The sequence below is a fragment of the Vigna unguiculata genome, chromosome 1 (assembly GCF_004118075.2).
Source record: "Vigna unguiculata cultivar IT97K-499-35 chromosome 1, ASM411807v1, whole genome shotgun sequence".
NCBI classification, from domain to species: Eukaryota; Viridiplantae; Streptophyta; class Magnoliopsida; order Fabales; family Fabaceae; genus Vigna; species Vigna unguiculata.
In genome coordinates, this window is record NC_040279.1 from 29,332,032 (window position 1) to 29,353,307 (window position 21,276).

Sequence of the window (21,276 nt, forward strand, 5' to 3'; positions counted from 1 at the left end):
ACAGTTAAATAATTTCAATTTATGATTCGGTTTCCAACCAAAATTTCCTAAATAATCTTTGCAATTCTATTAACATAACTTTTTTACTTCAATTCTTTGAACATAAATCAAATTGTTACAATATCCTTCCTTTATTGCAATTCACTTTTTTCAAGCACAACATCGCGGTGGAAGATATTTATTTCAGTCATGATCCAATATAAAAACAAGAGAAAAATGAGTTGTTATATGTATTCAATTAAAGTTTTCTTTTATGAAGATTTGTTTGGAGGAAACTTCTTTATGAAACATTTTTAAAATATAAAAAAAAGTGAAAAAAAGAAACATCTTCCTAAACTAAAATTAATGTATTCATTAGTTAAAAATTAGATTAAAAATATCTAATAGAAAATAATTTTTTGTAAATGGTTTCGTTTATAAACTAATTTTATATTACACAAACTTCTTTTCTAATTCTACATATGCTTATGAACAAGTTTATCCCATCTAACAGTAAATATTAGATCATAGTGAAGACAAAATGCAGACTGAAATTATACTCTGCATTTTAAAACGACTGCTTAATTAGTATGAAGCCTGAGTCGACAACATACCAATTAATAAAGAAAGGTTATACAGAATAAAGTATCAAAATTGAACATATGATCAGAATAAGAATACTAATATTTCTTGATATATCTTTGCCTTGTCCACCAGTGAAATTAAAGTTCTTAATAAAAACCTTCCCTTTGTGATCCACTACTCACTTCCTTCATCATGATTTTTTAACTAGCTTGTAAAGTGTGTAATTTAGCATAACTACAAGATCAACAACCAGCAGCTTTTAGAAAGTTATCATAAGGGCTTGCTGCTGGAAGTTTGAAAGAATGAGAATGAGTTTGATATTCAGTTGCACACAACATTGGAAGAGGACCAGAAGTTGCTTTGAATAAATCCACACCAACATTATCATCAAAGGGAAGAATATCCACCTGCATTTTATATAACTTAATTAGATAGTCATTTCAAATGTATGTGTATATGTAGGGTAAGCCTATCTTCAAGGTACATTTATAGTGTCATAAAGTTCATGTACAACCATACATTTTTATGCAGATAATTTAATAAACCTTTGTTAGATAAAAACAAAAACATGCATACGTAGTTATTGAATGTAAGTGTGGAATTTTAAAGCCAGGAATTACCTTCTGAAAATCCATTTGGTTAGAGGATTCCTTGTTTTTCAATGCGTTATCTTCATCCAGCAGAAGAGAGTCGTCTAAACTATCTTCCTTTTGTTTGGTACTCATCAATCTAGACATCTTATTCTTTTCCATCAAAAGTACCTCACACTTATCAGCCATAACATTGTAAGATGCGTTTGATACAGAAATCCTCCCAGCTGGACTAGGTGTCTCCGAAGCCTACATTCAAAGTGAAATGCCAATTTTTTGTGCAATTGATAGAAGAACTTAAAACACAATCCAAAGAACACAAAAATGTACAACAATAAAGAAGGGATCACGTACAAGGTCTATAAGTTGATTAGCACTTAGAAGACTAGGGACCTCTACGGATAAAGCAGGATTTGGTTTAGTTTGACCTTCAAGAGGTTCAAAAGTGAAGTCGTCATCGACATTTGAAGCCGTTAAAGCACCCTGTATGTTGTGAAATTAACTGTCAATCGTAATTAGGAACATACATAAGTTTATTAACTCCGAAAAGAAACCCATTTAAGTCACCTTTGTAGCCATATTCACTGTTAATTGAGATCCAAGTTCACACATAGCAACCGGTGCAAAGTCTTCCAGCAGTTGTTCCTTAATTGAAGATAATTCGGCCTGCATAAATGATAAAAGGTTCATGATGTCTAGAAATACAACTATTTTTATCTATTGACAGTTCTAAACACAAGTGAAAGTTTTACTTTTGCAAACGTCTCCAAGCACTTAATGATTTCAGTAGCAAAGAGATCTCGTGTTTCGTTAATAGAACCCAATAACTCTGAAAGCGTTTGTGTGGCCCTATCATCGTCTTCTTTAGATCCATAAATGATGGTTTGTGGTGGAAAGTTGACAACTTGCAACTTATAATCATCAACTAATTGAAGGTAAGGATCAATCTGAATTCAGTTGATGACAACATTAAAGGTTATATGGTGAAAACATTTACAAATAATAAGGCATAAGGTGTCGGAAAACTTTTGTATGGACACTACCTGTCTATCCAAAAGCACTCCTTTGGCACTTTGGACAAGACGGTCAATGTTGTATTCTTTTGAAGAAAACACAATCATTGAAGTAGCCAGAGTAAAGAGTGATCTTCGACGAGATGATGGTAATGACCCTACAATATAAATTAGGAATTAAGAGCTGAAAGGACTAACATTCCAACAACAAAGGTATGTTTGTTCTTCCCTGTTCTCATTTTGCACCCACTCCCAATGGAAATGTGTTTATTTTCTAATAAAATGGCTGCTTAGAATGATCATATGCTACTTTATTTCGAAGACTCCTCACCAAACTACAATTTCCAAGCCTTTTTATAGTATACAAATTATTGGCTAATGTCCATTAGAAGCACAGTACCACTTAACTCAATATTAAGCAGGAAAAAGAATTTTGAACTACAAATGATAAATTGTAAGTGTGACTATAATATATAGTTTGAGTAATAGAAAAGAAGAATGATTTTGTTTCCAATATAAATATAGGATGTCAAAGATACGTAATGTCTACTAATACTATTAAAGGACCCAAGAAAAACTCAATCATGTCACAATTGGATTCTCTATCAAATTTAACTATAATGAATAACTCACCTTCCTTTAGAGAAATATTCCATAAAGAAAAAGCAAGTTGAAAACTTCGAACCAGTAACTCATGATATGAATTCTGCAAAAGGCAAAGTAATTTTGGAAAATAATTTTAAAGGAAAAGAAAGTCTCGTTCATTAAAAAGAAAGAATGAAAACACTATAAACAACCTTGACCATTTTCTCCATTTTAACTGTAAGATCCTAAAGCAATGCTAACATACATATTATATCTTTGGGTGAATAGTTTACAACTTTAGGTTGCACGATGGACCTTAACATTCCATAATACATTCACAAGTATAATATGAAAAATATACATCACATTACAAATGTTATGGACATATAAATAATTATAGACAATAGATGAATAAAGTAAAGTGCAAGATAAAAAATAATGATATTACATCAAAGATGTAGACCACAAGTAGGAGCTTAAATTTAACACCACCAATAACTAACCCATGGAATATTCTATTCCAAATTCTCCATCTTTATTTTTATCCATTTCCCTACTTTTTCATGTGTTTTGAGGATTGAAACATTCAAAAACTTAAATATCAATAAAAAATAATGATGTAACAATTCTGTAAAAAATACATATTTTCATGAATAAAAGGGAAAAAAAGCAGAAAACATTATAAAAAGAGGACCCCTTAAAAAAATTAAATTATTTTGAGATTATATACCAAGAAAAAAAACAATATCATGAATCTAATCATCACCTTATCTCTTGAAACAAGCAGCACCAAAGTGTATGAATGAGCAATTGCTTCATAATTTGCAGGCACGTTTTTAGGAGATACAGATTGTACCCAAATTGATGATAGTAATCGATTTATCTGAACCCTACTCAGCTTAAGAGCAGCAACCACCTATATACAAGTGACAAAATTGATCAACACTGTTAACCCTGATAACATCAACCTCAAGATAATTTAAGAAAAGCACATAGTGGTTAGAAGGGGAGTTTGTATGCACGCACCCATATACGAATATTGGAAAAGTGAGAATTAGTCATCTAACTACTATGTTTCCAATAATGAAATCATTAGTGGAAACTAATCAACATGAGACTCACCGAGTTTTTATCATCATTTTTTGCAGCAATTTCATCAACTTCGAATTGTAGAGGAGGATTATTTATGCTATTCACCCGATTATGCATTGACTTTAACTTGTTTACGATCCCACCATTGCTATTAGTTGAGTCAATCTCTCCAGAAGTATTTTGTCTATACTTAATTGATTTTTCACTTAAACCTTTCTCCAGTCTTAACTTCTCAAATAAGACGGCTGAAGAAGAGAAAACAGAGACTGCTCGAGAGAGAGTTCGTGGAACAGTTGATGGCTTACGGTCACAAATAGTCATGCTTCGACCAGAAAATATAGAGGCTGGCACAAGAATAACAGAAAAGATACGGTGAGCTACTTCTCGTGTTTCATGATCAGGATGGACCATAGCCAGGACCAATTGATGAAGCAAGGTCTCAGGGAATGCCTGGGATGTAAATTAAGGTTTTATAAGATAATTTATCCATAAAATCAAAGCAATGAATCATAGAAGAAAGAACAGCACCAAGAATATCCACTACTTGCCTTATTCTGATATAACTTATTTGGTAAGGAGGCTACAATTTGAGCAGTTCTATTTACAGCATGGATTGTGGTTCTAGAGTTTGATGTGGTAGCTGAGATGTTCTCTAACATCACAGCCATAACATCAAGAATTGGCTCTGCTTCTCCAACCTATTCATGAGTAGAAGAAGGTTAGATCTCTTCCTTTACTTTTTATGATAAATGTAATATTGTGTGACAACTACATATATTATAACTTCAACCACATTTTAGTGACAACAAAAATCATACATATTAGTCATTCAAAACATTTCTGGTTCAGCTGTCATGTGAAGTTTAAGGATAAACTTGAATGAAAACTGTGTAAAAATTCCTGTACCTTATTTGACAACTTTACAAGGCACTTATCCACAATTTTTCTAAAATTCTTATTCCAGTTTATTTCATCAGGGGACATCTTTGACTCTTCTAAGGAACAATGTATGCACTTCCGCAAATGTCTCATCATATCACTCACTGCACCAATTATTGATACAGAAGGTTGGACCTTTGCATATTGGGAAAGTGAAGTGGTGACCTCGACAATGTCAAGTTGCATATGAGGTTCTTTAAGGACAGTTTTATGATCCAGGTGCTTAATTAACATTGATAGCAACACATGTGTGTTTTTCTCTGCAACAAGATGCAGAAAAAATGAAAGAGAAAACATAAAAAGTAGTAACAATCAACAAAACATCATATGATACAAGAGAAGTGTAACATGAAATAAGTAAGTCTACCCGAATCATCCATCAAAAATAATATATCCTTCAAAACAGAAATGGCCAGCCCATGGTCTATAGACCATAAGTTTCCATTATCGAAGTACCGGAATATAGATTCCATCACACGACGTATAGTAGTTCCCTCCTTGGCTAAGTTGGCCATATTATGCAGACAAACCCCAGACCAAAAAGCTGGATTATTGTCATCTTCCCTGTGTGAATTTATGAATGTTAAGTCAATGAGATAAGTGCAAGATAACATAAATTTATTGCAAATATTTACTATTATAAAAATAATTACATGGCTACAATCATTTCGCCTTTATCGTTAACAACTTTCGTCCACGAAGGGTTCCTCGTTCTGACATCATGCAAAGGAGAGTTTTGATCCTCGTTGGCCATCGCATCTTCGACCCACGTATTCTCGACTCCTTTTTCCTCATCATCAATATTTGCTAAATTGTCCTTGGGAATTTCATAATTTTCCAAGACAACAGAAACGATCTACAATTAAATAGATAGAAATTTTTAATATATTAATACCCATATAGATAACATATAAGAATACAATCATCAATGTTCCAACACGTATCGAACACCGACACTCGTACGACACGTATCAGTACAATGTCCAATTTAAAAGATATTTTTTTTGTTTTTAACATGATTTTGACATGACTCCAACACAATATTAATAACCACAAATTCAATAATTTTCTAAAAAATCCATAAACTTGTAAATTTATCACATAAGTTTCTATTATGATTATAAAATAAGGAAAAAGTATTATATGATTACTACTTTTCATTTTTTTGATATTCAATAAATAAATTAGATTCATTTCTATGTTAGTTGACAATGTGTTAGTTGAAAGTTTGAAAATAATATGTATATACATGCCATGTCTTGTGTCCTATGTTTTTCAATTTAGCCGTATGTCCGTGTCTGTGTTGTATCCATGTCCGTATCCAGGCTTCATAGATCATTAGTAATGAACATATAGAATGGGGGATCATGACTGAGAAGCCCAACAATTTCTAACCGAATAAATAATGCAAATTATTGTAATAAATTGTTACTCTTTTTATTACCAACATTTGTCTGCAAATTAATCTTATAAAAATTTAGAGAGTGTGTGCATACAAAATGTAATTTTGCATAAGATGGCTGCAAACACATGCATGATGGAGACTAAACAAGGCGCGTTAAATGAGATTGTTTACAAAATTATCTGCATATACCCAAAAAATAATTGTCCTTTTCAATTCTAGGACAGAAGTATAGTTACTAAAGTATGCTTATATATCCACAAAAAGACATCCCTAGCAAATATTACAAAACTAAGTACTCATAAGATTGAAAAGTAAAAATTTACTTACGTTATCAAATTCAACCGACATGTGAGAATTTACACCCATAAATCGAACCTATAAAGCAAAATAGTCATTTAATTCAAAAGGATGTGTGTTAAAATTATGCTAAAATTGAAGAAAGGAGACAAATTACTGAAAAAAGGGAAATACAACAGAAATAAATAATCAATTCCATTCCAACATCTTCGCAGAGTCTAAGAAGTATGTAACCTCAAAAAAGTGAATCAAAAAAGAAACAAATACTTATCACAGTAAATTTAAGTCACAATATGAAACCCAGATTATATAAGAGCTTTTAATGATCACAAAAAATATAAAAAAAAATGTGAACTACGCTGGTAAGCAAACATGTCCATTGAGCATAAAATTAGTTTTAAAAATGAAAAAATAAAAAACACTTTTTAGATTTACAGTAGGAATTAACTTAGAACTAAGGTAAAGTTAAAGCAACCATTGGATCATCGAAGTTAAAATACAAAGATAACATGAACTTATTTGGAATGCGGAATAGTTATAAAGCAAAATTGCAACTATCCCATTATAGAAAGGTGGATGGAAAATACTAGAATTAAATTATTCAATAAAAGAGTTAATAGCAATTGTAGTGGCAGAATTATTATTAAATAACTACCATTGCTGAAAGTGCTTTCAAACCAGTTGAACGACTGATTCTTGCCCTTTCATCATCTCCTGTTTCTTGGGCTAATAGACAAAGTTTCGGGATAACAGCTTCTAAGTTGAATAGGTAGCTTCCATCATTCTACAAATTTCATAAAAGTATATATAGGCTTACATATACGTTTTTCTAGTCAAAACTCTGAAGGTTACAAGAAATGAAAACTGAATTATAATTGTCAAATTATTGAACTTAAGACTTGTAAGTGTAGAAGAAACAATAAAAACCAACCTGATTATTTACAAAATCAAACAAAACTTGACATCCTATAATTCTCATTTCATCTTGACGTGATTGATCTAGTAGCGTGTGAATAATACTTAGCAAGCTATTCGCAAACAATGGTCTGTGTCAACAAAGAAAAATAAGTTCACAACTTGTTTTCAAATCTCTTAACTTTACAAGGTTAAGCAAAGATTACCAAAAAATATATCGGTAAGAACAAAACAAAACTCTCTTAGAAATTCGTGAAAAATTTCTCAATAGACACATTGAAATTCTAAGAACAATTTGTTAAAGTAAAGTGTTATCATCAATTCGAAAGATTACTATGAATTGATTCTAACACATATACATGATAAACTACAAAAACTTCTTATATATTCTAACAGACATGTATAAATCCATCTATATACAAGCGTAAAGATAATAGAAATGTGAACTCACATTTGCTCTTTACAAGAAAACAAAAATTTCCTGTAAACGCACATGACTATTTTGGCTGCATGGAAATTCTCGACTCGTAACTCCTTGTAGCATCTTTGCTCAAGGGCCTGCATAATCTGATAAATTATATAACTTCAGTGAACATATACAAGAATCAATGTATGCAAGATATATAATAAAATACATTTAAACTTTTATGAACATTTTGTTTAAAGTTTGCATATACCTTTGGGATGCGTAAAGGATTTCTGGCAGCATAATCACATAGTTTTCCTATTTGCCTATCATTTGGTCCTTCCTCCTGTCATCTCATAAACAAAAGTAAAATCAATGTTGTAAGTACCTTGTGAGACAAAAATGAACACAAAAGGAATGAATAAGTCGATTAAACTAAGGCCACTAATTGACATGTAAGCATGCATCTTTTAGTAAATATAGACATCAAGTTTGCATTATTTTACATATTTAATTATGCTTGAATTTGATTGTTTACTTACCTTGAACCTCACTAGCCTACTTAACTACCTCAATTGAAGATTAAACTAAGTTTGTATTTATTTGCTTGTTCAATATGTGCTCTAGTAGGATTTTCACACCAACAATGAGGAAAAGTGTATGAGCAACTATTTGTTGTTTTTGTGGAGACAAGTATCCAAAACTTGAACTACAAAACATAAATGGGTTGGACAAGGAAATAGTCTTGAAATGACAATATGTAATGAACAGAGAGACATGGAACTAAACAGAAAATGGTGAATTAAGTAGAAAAAAAAATAGAGACAACAAACCTGATTACGAGGAAAAATATCAGCAATGAGCTTCTTATACCTCTTAACAGGTTGTCTTGACCTTGCCCTCAGAGCAGGGCAGAAGACACAAAGATTGCCACAAACAGGCAAAACTTGGCGGGAAATAACACCAGAGACCTTATTACCCACTTTTTTTCTCATTGTTACCAAAACCAAAAACCAATTAAATGATGGAAAAAAGTTGCAAAATTTAACAAGTTTGGTTCAGAATTTTGCCTTCTTTCCCTCCCTCAAGAAAGTCCGATTCTGAACATGATAAGGGAAAGAAAGGCCAAAATATCAAAAGGGTATCCCTTCAATTCAACCACAAGCCTACATATGTATTAAATTTTGTTGGTAATCGATCAATCTAGACCCGAAACTGCAAAAACTAATGTAACATCAGAATTTGATGAGAAAAATGTCAGAAAAACATTGGGGAGGGAAAGGCACCAGTGTGTGAAATAGGAGGGTGGGGAATCCCTTGAAACATGGAAATGAGAAATGAAATGGTGGTGTGAATCTTTTACATAATGTGATGTTGAAAATTCATGTGTATGGGGGTGTCGGAGGAAACATTGATTGGAATGAAAGAAAGGTGGAAACGAGGAGGAAAGGAAAATTGCAGATTGATGAAACGGTCTGTGAGGGATCATTTCCCTCCTCTTCCTCTTCCAATACTTTCTTCTATTTATCCCATTTATTGATTGATTAATTAGCACGATTTAGGTATCAGAATTTGCACATTCCCTCCCTTCAGAAATAGTGGCCTATCCTTCAATTTAAACAAAGAAAAACCTAATCCTTCTCAATTCTCTTTTTTTTTTTCTTAATTTATTTTCAAGACATGGAATGTCACTATTTTTATTTATAATTATTAAATTGTGAGTTCAAATTGTGAGGATTATTAAATTTACATTATTAACATTTAAAAGTTGTCATTAGTAAAAAAAATTGTTTTTATTTCAAAAGTTCATACACTTTTCATTTATAATAGTCGAAGGTGACCAAAATGGGACGAACTTGAGTATCCGTTTTTTTTAATATATATTTTAAACATATTTAATTGTTTGAGTATTTTATAAAGCTTGATTATTTAATTAATATTCATAATTGGATAAATTATAATTTTTTAAATAACATCACACAAAAATTATAACCTTTTAAATTATAGTCTTTTATTTTAATACTCTAATTTTCATAATTATATATAACAATATTAAAAAAAATACAGAAGTTTGAAAAAGCGACAACGAGACTCAACAAATCCAACTCTTTTTGCATCTAGATAATATAACAAAATTATAAATTATTTATTTCTAAATTAATTACCCTTTAAACACTTTGCAATTAATAATTTTTATTTCTTGTAAAAAATTCTAATTGATTGTATTTTTAATTTATGCAAATTTTACTTGTTCACATAATTTTTCAATCTAAATCTCGTATATTGATCCTTTCTAGATTTTAAAAAATTATATTTAAAAAATCTCAAATATTAATTTTTATATATATTTTATTTAAGAGGGAATTAAATATTTTAATTTATTATCCTTGAGGAATATGATACACGTTATTTGTATTCTTTTCATTTTAATTATTTTTAATAATTAAAGACATTGTCTTATTTTTTAATTTTTTTTAGTTTTACTTAAATTTTAAATATTTATGTAATGTATGAAATATTTGTTAACTGTTTTGTAAAGTTAATTAAGTTTGGTGAGAAGCTTAATGAAGTTTGGCTAAAGTAATAGACCCGTAAAGATTGAACAAAAAGTAATATCCTATATTATAAAATTGATGTTTTGATAAAAAAAAAATATGAGGAATGGGGTCTTTGCTTTTTTTATATATGTTCTGGTTGATGAATTCTATATGAGTGAATTATTACTTAAAAAAAAATATTGATATACTATAAAGATGAACATGAATTAGTAATTTGTACCTTGTTCGGCTTTCGAAGGTTTTAAATGTGTATGTTATTTTTATTTATAATTTTTAAATTAATTAATAAAAGTACGAGTTTGTTGTGTGTATAAATATTGGAGAGGTGAATATGGCAGTGCAACTTCTCTTATTCACAAAGCTATTATATATCTTATATTTTTATTTTTAATTTAGGATTAAATATGTTTTTTTTCCTTAAGTTCTAGTGAAATTTGGAATTAGTCAATTTTCAAAACTTTTAACCAATTTAGTCATTCATCTTTAAAAATGCGTGAATTTAGTCATTTTAATCAATTTTGGTTAAGTTTATCTATCATTTCAAGCACATTTCTTTATAGTATTTGAATTATTTACATCGTTTCACATATTTTCGCTTCAATGTTAACTCAAATATTATCATAAAATGCGTTTAAAATGTCAAATAAACTTAACAAAAATTGGTAAGAATGACTAAATTCACGTATTTCTAAAGATGAAAGACTAAATTGGTATAAAGTTTCGAAAATGGACTAATTCTAAAATTCACTTAAACTTGAGAGACAAAAAACATATTTAACCTTTTTATTTATATTGATATAGATATCATATATTTGATTCTCTCTTATTATTATTAAATATTTTGTTTTATTAGGTTTTACTTTTATATTTATATGATGAGACATTTGTACTTTATATATTAAACAAGAGTTCTAATAAACCAGTAAGCAAGCTCTCTTTGTTTTCACCCAACACCTTTTATACGCATTTTTCTTTCTCACAAAAAGTACCTCCCACTCATTTTTTATTTTCAATTTTATACTTTTTTTCCAATTCTATATTAATACTATGATGTGCGTTCATACTAGGTTGTATAGAATTGGAAAAAAAGTAAGTGGGAGGTTATACATATTAACATAGTATCAGATTTAAATTGTTTTCCGCATTTTCTCTTTTCTTATTGATTTCTTGCCATGGCGCAAAATTTATCTTTGATTTTTTGCTAGGAACGTGAATTCAATGCTACTTTTTATTCTACTTCTCAAGACTTTATTGTCAATTTTTCCTTTCACGAGGGACATAGTAAACATTTTCACGGTAGTTTATCTGGAAATCATGGACGGGGACACTTTCCTTAGTCTGGTGGTCGCAATCCCAAATATTGTGACCATTGTCACCAAACCAATCACACTTACGGTAACAATTGGATTAAGCATGGTCTGCCTCAAGGTAACCGTTGGATTAAGCATGGTCTGCCTCAAGGCTATCACCAAAACACCAAAGTCTACCCTCTTCCTTCCAAGACCTATGTTAGTATGGTTGATATCGCCTCATCTCCTGTCGATCTTTATGCATGCCGAGAAGGATGACAAAACTAAAGCTCAGTTTAGTTTCTGTAGAGAGCAGTTTGAAGCTTTTCTCACCTTGATCCAACCGTCTCAAAATGATTCTTCTCTCACAATTGTTGTTCATCAACGTACAACCAAATCCACAGGTTTTGTTTTTTTTTTTTTCTTCTTAGATTTTATATAGTGGTGCTACTGACCATATTTGTCCATTTAAATCTTTATTTCAAAATCTCAAACCTATTTCTATACAATTACACAACCAAAACTCTGTCATTGCAAAATTCTCGGGTACCATTGTCTTGGACAATCTTATCCTTCATAACAAATTTGAGGCCTAATTTCAGTCTCTTTCATTGATGGATACAAGCATTTTTTTAACTACAGTTGATGACTATAACAGATTTTCTTGGATTATTTTTCTTAAAAATAAAACTAAAGTCAGACCCCTTCTTTAAGATTTTATTACTTTGACAAAAAATCAATTTTCTTGTAAGTTTGAGAAAATAGGTTCCGATAATGGCAAAAAGTTTCTTCTTAATAATTTATATAATAGTAAATATGTTTTTCATGAAACTTCTTGTATCGCAACTCCTCAGCAAAATGGGATTGTTATGAGGAAACATCAACATCTTCTCAATGTGTGTCGTGCTCTTCCTTTTCAAGCAAAAATATCAAACATTTTATGGTCATATTCTCTTAAACTGGTTGTTCATCTCATTAATAGGTTACCCACTCTTTTATCAAAAGGATATGTTTTGTATGATTTTCACTCCAAGTCTATTTTTGTGACTAGGAATGTTATCTTTCAGGAAAATATTTTTCTTTACTTTACTCGTTTTGCCATCTGATAACTTTATTGTTTCAATTGATGATTTTCATTCCTGTTATATTAGCATGTATGATTTTCCAACTTTACTTGTTTCATTTGCCACTAACCTTACTACGGACCCTGCTTCTAGCCTTGTTTCTGATAATGTTGAAGTTACTGATCCTGATCTTAGAATTTCTTATAGGGTGTAAAAAATCCTCGATACTTAGATCAACATTATTGTGGTGTTGCTTCCAATTCATGCTTTACTTTTTTCACACCTTATCCAATGCATCTATTTGTTTCTTATGATAATTGTTCTCTTGACCATAATGCCTTTTGTCATGATATTTTTGCCTAAGCTGAACTTTTCCCCTTCAAAGAAGCTACTCAACATTATTGCTGAAAACAGTCTATGGATGTTGAGTTACATGCTCTTGACAAAAACTAGACTTGGACTTTAGTTCCTCCTACTTCTGGCCTCAAGCCAATTGGTTGTCGTTGGGTTTACAAACTCAAACATAAACCAGATGGTACAATTGATAAGTTTAAAACACGGTTGGTGGCTAAGGGTTTTACTCAAACTGAGGGGTTTGATTATTTCGAAACTTTCTCCTATGTTGTCAAACTTACTACTGTACGTATCCTTTTAGCCTTGGTCACTGCTAGTGATTGGTTTATTCATCAGTTAGATGTTCACAATGTTTTTCTCCATGGAGATTTACATGAAGAAATCTATATGAAGCTTCCACCTGATCTTTCTCTTCCCCAATCAAATATTGTTTATAAACTTAACAAGTCTCTATATGGTTTTAAACAAGTCAATCGTAATTGGAATAAAAAATTAACTTCAGAGCTACTTCTTCTTGACTACACACAAAGCTTTGCAGACCACTCTCTCTTTGTGAAGAAATTTGTCTATATTATTACTGTTTTATTGGTTTATATTGATTACGTGGTTCTCACAAGTAATAGCATTGTTGAAATTAATGTTGTAAAAGTTCATCTTCATTCTAGATTTCATATTAAAAATTTTGGCTCTCTCAAATAATTTTTGGGCTTTGAAGTTACTCGTTCTCTTGATAGATTAGTTTTGAACCAAAGAAAATATTGTTTAGACCTCATTTTAAAGGCAGGGATGCTTGGATGTAAACCTGCACCAACACCATCTGATCCTTTTATCCAACTTCATGCTGACGAGGGCAGTCTTCTACCAGATCCTTCTTTCTTTCAGTGTCTGATTAGACGATTACTTTACTTGACTAACAACAGGCCTGATATTAGTTTTGTTGTCCAACAACTCAGTCATTTTGTTTCTTTTCCGCGTGAACCACATATGCAGTAGGCTTTACTGATCATTCGATACCTGAAACATGCTCTTGGCTATAATCTTTTGAATAAATCCAACACCTCTCTTAAAATTAAGGTGTTTTCTGATTCTGATTGGACAACATGTGTCACTACTTGACGCTTTGTCTTTGGATATTGTGTTTTCTTAGGCACCTCTTTGATTGCTTAGAAATCTGAGAAACAAATCATTGTTTCACGATCTTCTTCTGAGACTGAGTATCGCGCCTTGGCTTCCCTGACATATGAATTACAATGGATTCAATACCTTCTTGAGGATTGATATTTTTCTGTTCCCACTCCCTACATTGTCTTTTGTGACAACAATTCCGCTATTCACATTCTCAAGAATCCCACTTTTCATGAGAGAACCAATCATATAGAACTTGATTGTCACATTATTCGACAAAAGCCTGTTGATGGTTTTATCCACTTTCTCCATGTTCCTTCTACAAGTTAACTTGTTGATATGTTTACTAAGTCATTACATCCTTCTGCTTTTCCGGGTTGCTACTTTCAAATTAGGACTTTACAATCTTTATGCCCACTTTGAGAGCGGATGATGAAAATATTATATATCTTTTATTTTTATTTGTATTGATAGAGATATGATATATTTTATTCTGTTTTATTATTACCAAATATATTATTTTATTAAGTTTTACTTTTCTTTTTATATAATGAAACATTGTACTTTATATATTAAACAATGTTTTAGTAAATCAGTAAACAAATAAACAAAATTCCCTTTTAATTATTTTCACCAAATACTTTTTTACATATGTTTGTACATATTCTTTCTTCTCATAACTTATACGTAAAGATCGAAGAAAAGTAATATCTTATATTATAAAATAGATGTATCGATAAAAATGCGAGTTTGTTGTGTGTATAAATATAAGAGAGGTGAACATGATAGTGCAACTTCTCTTATTGTCCACAATGTGCATAATTGATTTTTTGTGAAATAATTTCTTGATTTAATCTATCTGTGGGAAGTTTTTATTTAAATTTTTTAATTGAAAAAGGTTATTAAATCTTGAAAAGCTACCACCATACTTGTAGATAACTTATTGTGATTTTCCCATACAGCAGCTACACGAAGTCTCACCAAGAATGTTTTTTCTCTGCAGCATCGTGCAACTGCTAAAGTAAATTCTAAATGGTACATTCACGTCAAAACAATAAGTTAAAAAAGGAAGTTTCGTTTATTTATTATATATATATATATATATATATATATATATATATTTGTTGGAATTTTTTTTCATATGAGACTTATAATCATTGAGAGATTATGGTTATAAAACCACTTTGTGAAACGTTGGTTTTATACATATTAACATACACGCGATACTGCTTGTCTCGCACATGTTTGTACGCATTTTTTAAATATGCATGATATTATATTATTAGATGATGATAATGTAATGTTATTAAGTTAAAATATAAAATAAAATTATATTTTAAAAATAAACTAAAAAAATATCAGAAAAGATGAGAGAATAACTGAAACGGTTGATCAATAGAGAAGAAGAGAAGAAACAGAGATAGACAATTTTTTTAAAAATTGTAAAAGTAACCGTCAATTTAAAAAAAATAATAAATAATTATATTTTAAAGGATAAAAATGATATTTTGAAATGTGAACACAAAAAAGGAAATCCTCTTTATATATTATTATAGATAAAATCACTTTTAACCCAAAACTTTAAAATAATAAATTTATGTGTCTTTCATTTTCTATATAATGTTTAAATTTATTTTTTCTACCCAACGTAGAAATTTAACTCTTAATTTATTCCTTTTATATATATATATATATATATATATATATATATATATATATATATATATATATATATATATATATATATATATATATATATACATATGTTTCTTTCTTTCCCAGAAAGCGTTAGGGAGTTCAGAACAAACGGTGTTCTGAATTCGAGTACGAAGATTAGAAATTTTCATTTGGATGGATGATTTGGTTAAATGGCTTTTGATTGTCTCAAAAGAAAGATCATCTTTTAAGAAATTGATTTGTTTCTGTTTTGCCTCTATAGGATTGAGGTTCAACCACCCTTTTTCTTACTGACTTTAGTAAGGCTAACGTAGTGGTTCCCACTTCTGTCAATTGGGATGAAGTATCCCTTCCTGAATCTTGGACTGTGACCAAATCGGTTACAGCCGCCCCTAGATCAACCCCTGAGATTAGGGAAATCAATCAAGACCCAGCTGGTGAAGTTACTATAACCTTTAATAGGAGTAGTTCTTTTAGAACCACTAGGTCATTAGGATCCAACTCTGTTAGATCTGCAAACTTTAGGTCGGCTAGAAGATCTTTCTCTTCTGTCCCTTCTTCAGTTCGTCTAGCTGGGATTGACACTGCGTCTCAAATCCCTCGACCCATCTATTCCAATCCGGAGGATGAACCTAAAACAGAGATTCACTCTCCAACCCAATCTGAAATGCAATATGGTTATCATGAATAGGTACACCATAGACAAACCTACCCTCCAACGTGAATTCTTTTCTGAGGAATGGACAACTCAGAGAAATTGGTTCGTTGAAAATTTTAAGGGTCAAAAAACTAAAATCGTAGAACTTTTCTACAAATTCCTGGGCTTTCCGGTTGAGAAACTGGCTGGTTTCTGGATCGGCAAGCTTGAGGGCCTTAGGGTTCTTCTTGAACCAAGATGAAACCCCTTGAGCATTTGCATGGGTGGCGTCAAAATTGTCCCACCATTTGACGGATAGTTGTTTTCCAAGTACTGGGAGTAACTTGGAGGATTGATCCTTCCGAAATTGGTGTTGCCAGGTGAAAATCCAGGCAAGCGAGAATTTTGAAAAGAAATGGAGTGAAACATGGAAGGGTGTCTCATTTCCAAATATATATATATATATATATATATATATATATATATATATATATATACCAAAAAAATGCTATTTTTAAAAAAAATACCATATTGATTATATATAATAAATATTGAACTTAATTAAAAGAAAAATATACATAAAAGTAAATTAAAGATGTAAATATGGAAAACAAATTAATTAAGTCAATAATTTATGTTCTGCAAAAATAATAAAATACTAATTTTAATTTAATTATTTTATTATTAACATAGTAATTTAATCTCTTCAATTTTAAAATCGAATCATGTTGTTTTTCTCGTACAATCAAGAGAGAAGGCATAGAGACCATTTGTTAAGACATCTCCATTATAAATCTAAGCTAAGAAAACGGTAACAGCAATACTTTTAGAAGTTAAGAAAAATAAAAAATAAAAAACTTTTGATAATAAATAATCCAAATGAGCTTAATCAATTAAATAGAGGAATCAAATTAATAATTTAATATATTATCTAATATCACTGAATGAACTCTCATTTGTATTAGGTCATTAATGACCAATGTAAAGTTTATTGAAATACCAAACATGAATCATCTTCATTGAAAAAATGTAAAGAGAATACGATGACAACAAATATTTTTATAATTTGATCTTTAATAAATTCGATAAGAAAATTACTTTTGTTATTGTAATTAAAATATTTTTAATTATTTAGAAACATAGGATAAGAGAGCAAACATTGAAAAAATGAGGACTTTCCGGATACGGAAATTAGAAAACGAGATTTCATATTCTCTTATGAAAAATCTGCTAAATTTCAGTCACTGATATATCAAAATTTCATGTCTTTAAAAATATTTTGATTCTAGCAGAACACGTGATCAGGAAACAGGCCCAAGTGAAGCCATGGGATTGATTCTAAACATGAAAGTATAATGTTTGAAGAAATGACACAGTGATCTAGCCATTAAATAATGACATAACTACAAGAGCATTGGGAACAAACCTAGCCTCATCTTCACATTCTTCTGCTATAAAACAGAACAAAATGATGATCGAATAATATGTATAAAAAGAAAATTCATTAAAAAACTTGAATTTTCTATGCTGCAGAACCACCATGATCCTTCTCAATATGTTCCACTAGGGATACCGGGTCAACAAACCCTCTACTACACTTGGGGCACGCATCAATCTTCTTAACCCCTAATGGTTTCCCATTGCTTTCATGAACTTTTTGCACATGATCCACCAAAGAAATCGCAGAGGAAAACTTTACACCACATTGAGGGCAAGTTTCCTCTTGAAGATCATTTTTATTTCCACTGCCACTGTTCGGTCCCGCACCATCCCTTGCTGCCAGCCAAACTTGGTTAATTTCATTGCTCAATTTTGACATGCTCGCTTCAGCCGAGGCACGAATGTTAGAAGCCACACTGAGAAAGCTTGAAGTCCATTTAGATGATGCTGTGGAAGTTAAATTGGGTTTTGGCTCCTCTCTTTTAGTCGTAGTAAATAAACCCATGAATGAATAACTTGTCTCTAACTTTTTGGGACCAGAACATTTGTGATCAGAGCCAAAGCGGTGCTTCAAACAATGGTCTTCCAAGCAATCCCTGCACTTGATTGTGTTGGAGAAAACCAATACCTCTCTGCATCCAGGGGCAGGGCATTTTCTCTTCTTTGTCACTTTCTGGTAATTTGATGGATCACAATCAATGTTAACATGATGGTCCCAAGCTATGTTGGGATCTTGATCTGGAATGAGGCGAACTCCTTTTGCGCAGAGGGGACATATGACAACTTTGACATCGTCTTTGTTGGGCTTTGTGCACTTGTGCTCAATATAACCTCGGTGCTCCAAACAAAATATCTGCAAGAAATTGTGCATTTGTGTTAGCTCAACCAAAGAGTTCATAAATTGTTAGAAGTTTCATTGCATTCTTTTCAATTTTGCAAATGTTGTGTTCCCATTATTTTTCCAGCAAATTTTACTCTCCCACTCGTTTAATTGGATAGTTTTGCTAATTTAACCCGGATATTAATGGAAATATGGACGTGACAATATTTTACTTTATTATTGTCCTGTAATGTCTGCATATTCGTGATAATATAACTTTACTGGTCTTTTGCATTACCACTTCAACATTCTTGTTAAACAATATTAGAGGTTTAGGTTACAAGATAGATCAAAATTACGATTAGTTGAAAAAAATTTACTGAGAGTCAAGTAACACTCTTTCATGATTTCCGATGCATTATCTCTGACAATAACAATTTATATTTATAAATCTCCTGATCAATGCCTTTACTCAACAAGACCCTTAGATCGATAGGATCAAATACACACAAAAAAAAAACCAAGAAATTCACAAAAATTTGAGGAAATGAGTGAAAGTGTAATTGTAAACGAGAAGATACCAGTTTCTTTATTTTATTTTATTCAGAGTCACGATACAAAACAAAATCAACTTCATTAATGATGATGATAAATTTCTATAGGGAATCCAGCATTAGAAACACCATTACTAGATCTTGTAATTATGTTTCTTTCATTCATGCGCAAATTTGAAACTGAAATTTGAAATTGGATGTGAATTTAATGACCTTTGGCAGCTAAAAACGCGGAAATATAAATTATTGAATGTAATCATATAATGATGAAATAGACAGAGTATAAGCATATAAATTAATAGAAAAGAAAAAGAAGAAAGAAAGAGAGTGAGGGATAATTGAAAAACCTGATTACAGCGATCGCATGTGAAGGGCAAGAAATCAAGTTGCCTGCAATCGGAAACAGAACAATGCTTGCCGAGATTTGGAAATTCCGGAGTCCCCATCGGAATTAAGATTTACCCAACGCAGAGGAGAGAAAACGAATTTTCTCCCTCTCTGCCCCTCTCTCCTTCCCTTCAGAAATTAAAAATCGAATGTGAATTTTGAGAGAGAAATTTTTTGGTTGAATTGAGAGGATATAGCGTGGAAAGAAAGAGATGACAGAGCTAACCAGAAATCCAGGAAAAGGAGGGAATCGTCTCCTTTAAAACTCATCTAATCTCACCTAATCTATTAATAAAATATAATTAGCAAGAGTATAAACTATTTTAATTTTTTGATTAATTCCGACAATAATATAACACACTAATTGGTTCTTGTTCTGCCGTTTCCACTCCGTCGCTTCAGTGTGTCCAAACATGAACATCAACATGTTACGAAATTGAACAGAACAACCATTCTGATTGAAATATTAAAGCATTAGTACATCAGGTAACTCTTAAAAGGATAAAAATGATAATATCGGTTATTAATGAATATTCAATTTAGCATAGTTGTCAACAAATCACTCAAATTCTTTTAAAATAGTGGACATACTATACATTTTTTTTCATGACTACGTATGTTATCGCACGTTTTTACTTTTATTCAATGATAATTAAAAATAATAATAAAATCATTATTATTATAACAAAAATAAATATTAATAATTGTTATAATTTATTATACATGGTTTTTATTTATTGTGTACATAATTTATTATATATAATTTAGTTTAAGAAAAGATTAAATTTAAAGAAGTAATCAAACCGAAAAAATATTAAATTTAAAAAAAATCATTTAAAGAGCAAAATTGGTAAATAAATACTTTAATTCAAAATATCATTAATTAAAGAATAAGATTAGAAACCAAATGTGCTAGTTGGTCCTAGTTGAGAGTTGTAGTGGGTCGAATAGGAACAAAGCTTAAGTCGATTCGGTTCGAGTCAAGATTCGAGATGGATCAATTCAGGTTAAAGATCAGATGAGTTTGTCAAGATCGATGGTCGGGAGGAATCGATCTGGACCAAAGATCAAGTTAAGTCAACTCAAATCAAGATTGAGATGAGTTTGTTGGATCAAATGTCAAGACAAGTCAATCCAATCAAAGATTGAAACAAGTTGTTCAAGAATAAATGGTAAAACTGAGTTATTAAAAAAGAATTAAAATATAATATTTCCTTAGTAGAAAAATCAAAATGCTCTATTCGAACAAAAAAAAAATATAAGATATTTCAATTACTTCATTCAAACAAAGTATTTAAAGAATGAAGAAAATTGAATTGTAAGTAATTTAAATATCATGTATTTTAATTTCTTATAATTGCTAAAATTCTTTATCCAAACACAATGTAGATGAATTGCACCCATAATGTAAAACATGATTCAAGAACAATTAGTTTTGGTGATAGAACAAATATTACACTTTAGATTAATTGTACCCATAATTTGTAACAATTTGTCACATTTCCTTTCATTTACATGTGATTTATCATTGGCAGCATTTGAATTTACAAACAAATGTTTAAGCC

The 21,276-nt window shown here is 30.7% G+C and overlaps 2 protein-coding genes across 4 annotated transcripts; both read right to left on the minus strand.

The window, feature by feature from the left end:
- Nucleotides 1-642: 642 nt before the first annotated feature.
- On the minus strand, nt 643-9,364 carry LOC114177223. Of its 3 annotated transcripts, XM_028062493.1 has the most exons (20): nt 9,093-9,359; nt 8,640-9,021; nt 8,078-8,152; nt 7,852-7,967; nt 7,417-7,531; nt 7,141-7,269; nt 6,516-6,563; nt 5,437-5,639; nt 5,151-5,347; nt 4,751-5,043; nt 4,393-4,542; nt 3,875-4,294; nt 3,519-3,668; nt 2,801-2,873; nt 2,198-2,325; nt 1,907-2,101; nt 1,722-1,820; nt 1,509-1,637; nt 1,185-1,403; nt 643-971 (listed from the first exon to the last, which is right to left on the minus strand). In XM_028062493.1, exons 2-20 carry the CDS (start codon nt 8,799-8,801, stop codon nt 807-809), a joined length of 3,066 nt encoding a protein of 1,021 aa, XP_027918294.1. In that variant the 5' UTR covers nt 8,802-9,021; nt 9,093-9,359; the 3' UTR covers nt 643-806. The 3 variants fall into 3 exon arrangements, 2 of the variants coding, with proteins under 2 accessions (XP_027918294.1, XP_027918303.1); XM_028062502.1 differs by lacking the exon at nt 6,516-6,563 and having other exon boundaries at nt 8,640-9,359; XR_003603114.1 differs by lacking the exon at nt 643-971 and having other exon boundaries at nt 1,272-1,403; nt 1,907-2,079; nt 8,640-9,364.
- Nucleotides 9,365-17,790: 8,426 nt separating this feature from the next.
- LOC114195279 (zinc finger AN1 and C2H2 domain-containing stress-associated protein 16-like) lies at nt 17,791-19,968 on the minus strand. Its single transcript, XM_028085700.1, has 3 exons — nt 19,938-19,968; nt 19,672-19,840; nt 17,791-18,803 (listed from the first exon to the last, which is right to left on the minus strand). The coding sequence occupies exons 2-3, from the start codon at nt 19,768-19,770 to the stop codon at nt 18,033-18,035; spliced, it is 870 nt and encodes a 289-aa protein (XP_027941501.1). The 5' UTR covers nt 19,771-19,840; nt 19,938-19,968; the 3' UTR covers nt 17,791-18,032.
- Nucleotides 19,969-21,276: the final 1,308 nt, after the last annotated feature.